The sequence below is a fragment of the Cephus cinctus genome, unplaced genomic scaffold (assembly GCF_000341935.2).
Source record: "Cephus cinctus unplaced genomic scaffold, Ccin1 Ccin1_scaffold0227, whole genome shotgun sequence".
Taxonomy (NCBI): domain Eukaryota; kingdom Metazoa; phylum Arthropoda; class Insecta; order Hymenoptera; family Cephidae; genus Cephus; species Cephus cinctus.
In genome coordinates this window covers 5634-9170 of record NW_014332943.1, presented here as the reverse complement: position 1 = coordinate 9170, position 3537 = coordinate 5634, and the positions used below count along the sequence as shown (strand labels likewise).

General features: G+C 37.5%; 1 protein-coding gene across 2 annotated transcripts; it reads right to left on the bottom strand.

The window, feature by feature from the left end:
• Positions 1-3011: 3011 nt before the first annotated feature.
• LOC112494028 lies at positions 3012-3531 on the bottom strand. Of its 2 annotated transcripts, none has more exons than XM_025082787.1 (2): positions 3407-3531; positions 3012-3344 (listed from the first exon to the last, which is right to left on the bottom strand). In XM_025082787.1, exons 1-2 carry the CDS (start codon positions 3475-3477, stop codon positions 3029-3031), a joined length of 387 nt encoding a protein of 128 aa, XP_024938555.1. In that variant the 5' UTR covers positions 3478-3531; the 3' UTR covers positions 3012-3028. The 2 variants fall into 2 exon arrangements, with proteins under 2 accessions (XP_024938555.1, XP_024938554.1); XM_025082786.1 differs by having other exon boundaries at positions 3402-3519.
• Positions 3532-3537: the final 6 nt, after the last annotated feature.

The window sequence follows — 3537 nt, the reverse complement described above, 5'->3', positions numbered from 1 at the left end:
CCCCCCCCGTTCACAGCGGTGCCACCTTCATGACAAGATATCCTGGCTCGGCCCTTTTGACTGAAGCCCGTCTTAAGACACACACGTGTCTATCCGACGAGCCTGGTATCTATCAATTTACATACGTTAGAAATTAAATTAGTGTTATAATCAATTATAACTAAATTACTGAGCAACAGGGCCAAGGGATTCAGTGCTAAAAAGTCATAATTAGAGACGAATTGGTGTAAAAAGGAAAGCCGTGCGGGATGCGGAATCCGAATTCATGTGACTAAGCTGACCAGCCAATAAATATAACTGAAATATACAAGACAACCGCAGCGTGGGAACCATTGCATATGAGCAATCACCAACTCAGATAAGCACTCAAATTATACGAAATATATTGAAATTTTATTTGTTGACATATTAATGTGAAGTGATGGAATGAATGTGTGTGTGAATTTTAATAGTTGTAAGCTCAAATGTCTATCGTATCGGCGCCGTCGAATTGCATATTAACTATTGTGATCAATTTTGTTCTTTTCTTACTTCTTTTCGGTCATTTATAAAACGATTTTGTAATTTAAATTTTCATCAATAAATTTATTTCGAGTTCACCAATACTAGAATTCGTTACATTAATGAGCAAGAAAACAAACTCTAAGCAAACTCCAAACGTGGGAAATTACGGAAATATGAATCTCTCGAATATTACGACTTCGTAATTTAATGACACAAGTGCATGGTGGCAGGCTGGCGTGCGAGAGTCTCGGGTTCGAGACTCGACCATTAATAGGCTTAAGCAACTAGAATTAAATTAAAGTTTTGTAGGGTATGTTCCTAAAGTTATTGAGAATGCTAAAAAAAAATAATGTTCCCAGCATTCAGGGCTCTTTACACCGAAACCAGCAAGTCGTGACCAATGAACGAAGAGGATCCACCTCGAAACGTTATAAATCAATTGCAAAGCATCTTTTCCATTGGTCACTGTCTGCTGTTCGCTGCTTTTGGTGTGAATGAAACCTTACACGATCAGTTTTGTAGTAGAGCGATAGACAAATGCAGCATAACCGATAACTGATAATCGAGAACAAAATAAGAAAAACGAAAAGAGATAATCGTTATCTCAAACTATACCTCTCTATCACCGAAACCAAAATCAGTTATGTTTAAGAATTGAAACTGAAAACCGTAAACGAAAAATTATTAATTAATAACCTGAAACCGAAATTTAGGCTTTAGTTATAGCAAATACCGCAACCGAACCGATATTACTTTCGGTTTCGGTTCCTGAAATAAACAGTCTACAACCCTCCCTCCCAAGTGCCCCGCATAAGCTAACCGGTATTTCCACCTCTTCATCGATATTCCCCTGACCAAGGTGTTTGACCATGCCTATCAACGCATGCGCTCTCCCAAAGTGCTCTGATTCAAGTGCGCATTCCCAATAGACATATGAAAAGGGAGGGGACGTCGACCATTGCGGAATTTGATCAGGGCTTCAATTAACTATTCAGGAGTTGGACTGTTTTTATTCAATTACATGATTCCAGAATTAATTATTACAAGGGTAACAATTCACAACACATCGGCAATAAATGCATTTATAAAGTAAACAGTATATTGAAGTAATTGTTTTATTTTTGTTGCTCATCTATGAAATTCTCTGTATATTCTAGCTAAATAATGTGTAGTGTCGTAGTAACGTTCCTTATATGTATATTGTGCCTGTTTCTCGATTAATGCCGATCTTTCGTAGGTTAGATACTGTACAAATTCGCTTCTGACACATTATCGTTTGTACATTCTTTGTGATTAAAAGAAACATTTTTCGTTAAGAAGGAATTATTATATTTGCGTAGATGATGCCACTTATGATTTTAACCCTTTCCGCCCTATGAACCCATACATATATGTGTTCTGAGAAAGTAGTTCCTTATTGCCTATGAATCCTTATACATATGTGTTCGATACCAACAATGTCTTCATATTTAGATGCACCGCACGATTGTACAATATTTTTACTTTTGTTTACGTGAAGTGTGTATCTGTAAATGAATTGAGCTGAAATTATCGGTACATGTGTTTTGCTATCAGTTGACGGTTGTTAATTAATATCTATACCTATTCACGAAAATTTCATGCACTTAAACTTCAAGTTTAATCAGGCAACCGCGCGCTTTATCGTAAAAAGTGGGCAGACCACAGATAAACATTTCCTTTGCACAGTTCAGGGCGGAAAGAGTTAAGCACATGAATCTTCTGATGAATGTTATATAACGTAAACGCATGTCCTATTAGGGTGCGCCCTATTAAGATCAGAAAGCTTTGTTTTACTACATTAACATGAAACAATGCAGTGCACACTTAATATTTATTTATTTTGTGTTGCTCAACAGGACTCACGTGAGTTATCTTTGCTCTACAATACGATTACGATATTATACTGTGCATTATTTTGACTTTTTCTTCTTAGAGAGTGCCCCAAACATTATTTCAAAAAGCATGACAATGGTGGATAATATTACGCCCGATAAGTAAAGTATAAATATTGACTTCAGTTGCCAAAGCTTAAGCTTTTTTGGTTCTATATTAGATTCACGCGCCTTTTGAATTTTGACTTTGCTGTTTTCGTTTTTCCACCAAATCATTAATCCGGATTCCCCTAAACGTACGATAATATTATTCAATTCAGGAGTCAATGCGGAACCTTTGCGAACTAAAATTGTGAGAGGATACGATAGAATGCATTCGTCAAACGTAAAGAAATATACCTCTTTCATCGTAGTAATACGTTTTAAGTCCCTTGTCAGGAACCCAAGCGTACGAAATTCTGACTTCCCTTTTGCAGTTCCTCGTGAAAGAGTACATTTGGAACCCTTTGAATACGTTGTTCTCCAGGAATGTGACAGTCACGTTTTCAATTGAGTTCTCGTGTGCCAAATCCAGGACCTTTCTTACTTCGTCTTTTAGTAGATTGTTTGTAGACAGGATTTGCACTATGGTTCTGTCAAGTGCGGCTACAGCGTTAACGAAAATTTCAAAATTATCTATGAGATAAGGCATGGAGGGACTTTCTTCTTGACTTTGTAGAATGTGCAACAAGACGATGGGTCCTCCTGGCATTAATTTTGATCGAACAATATCTGCTTCCGTCTTGATTAGTTGTACCTCCTTCCTGACGGTCAATATCGAAGCTAAATATGTCTGGTAAGCAGTTATAGCCACAATTGCATAAAAAATATAAGAAAGGAAGTAGATTCTTCCTGGCCGACTGGTTGGCAGCCTTTGAACTGCAGTTCCAAAAGTGGCACGGATCACGTCTATTGTCACAGCAATGCAAGTTTCCCTTTCCCGATTTCCTAAAATTGAAAAATATTAGTATAATCGATTTCGTACGTAAATATGTGCGTGGCTACCTTACTTGATCTGATTCTGGAAAGAATATAGATGAAGATGCAGCTGAATATGATTGATGACACGACGGCGACCCATAGATACGTGCTGAATTCGGAATACAGGACATCTTCTGCGGAACCTGTTATCGCCGGAGTT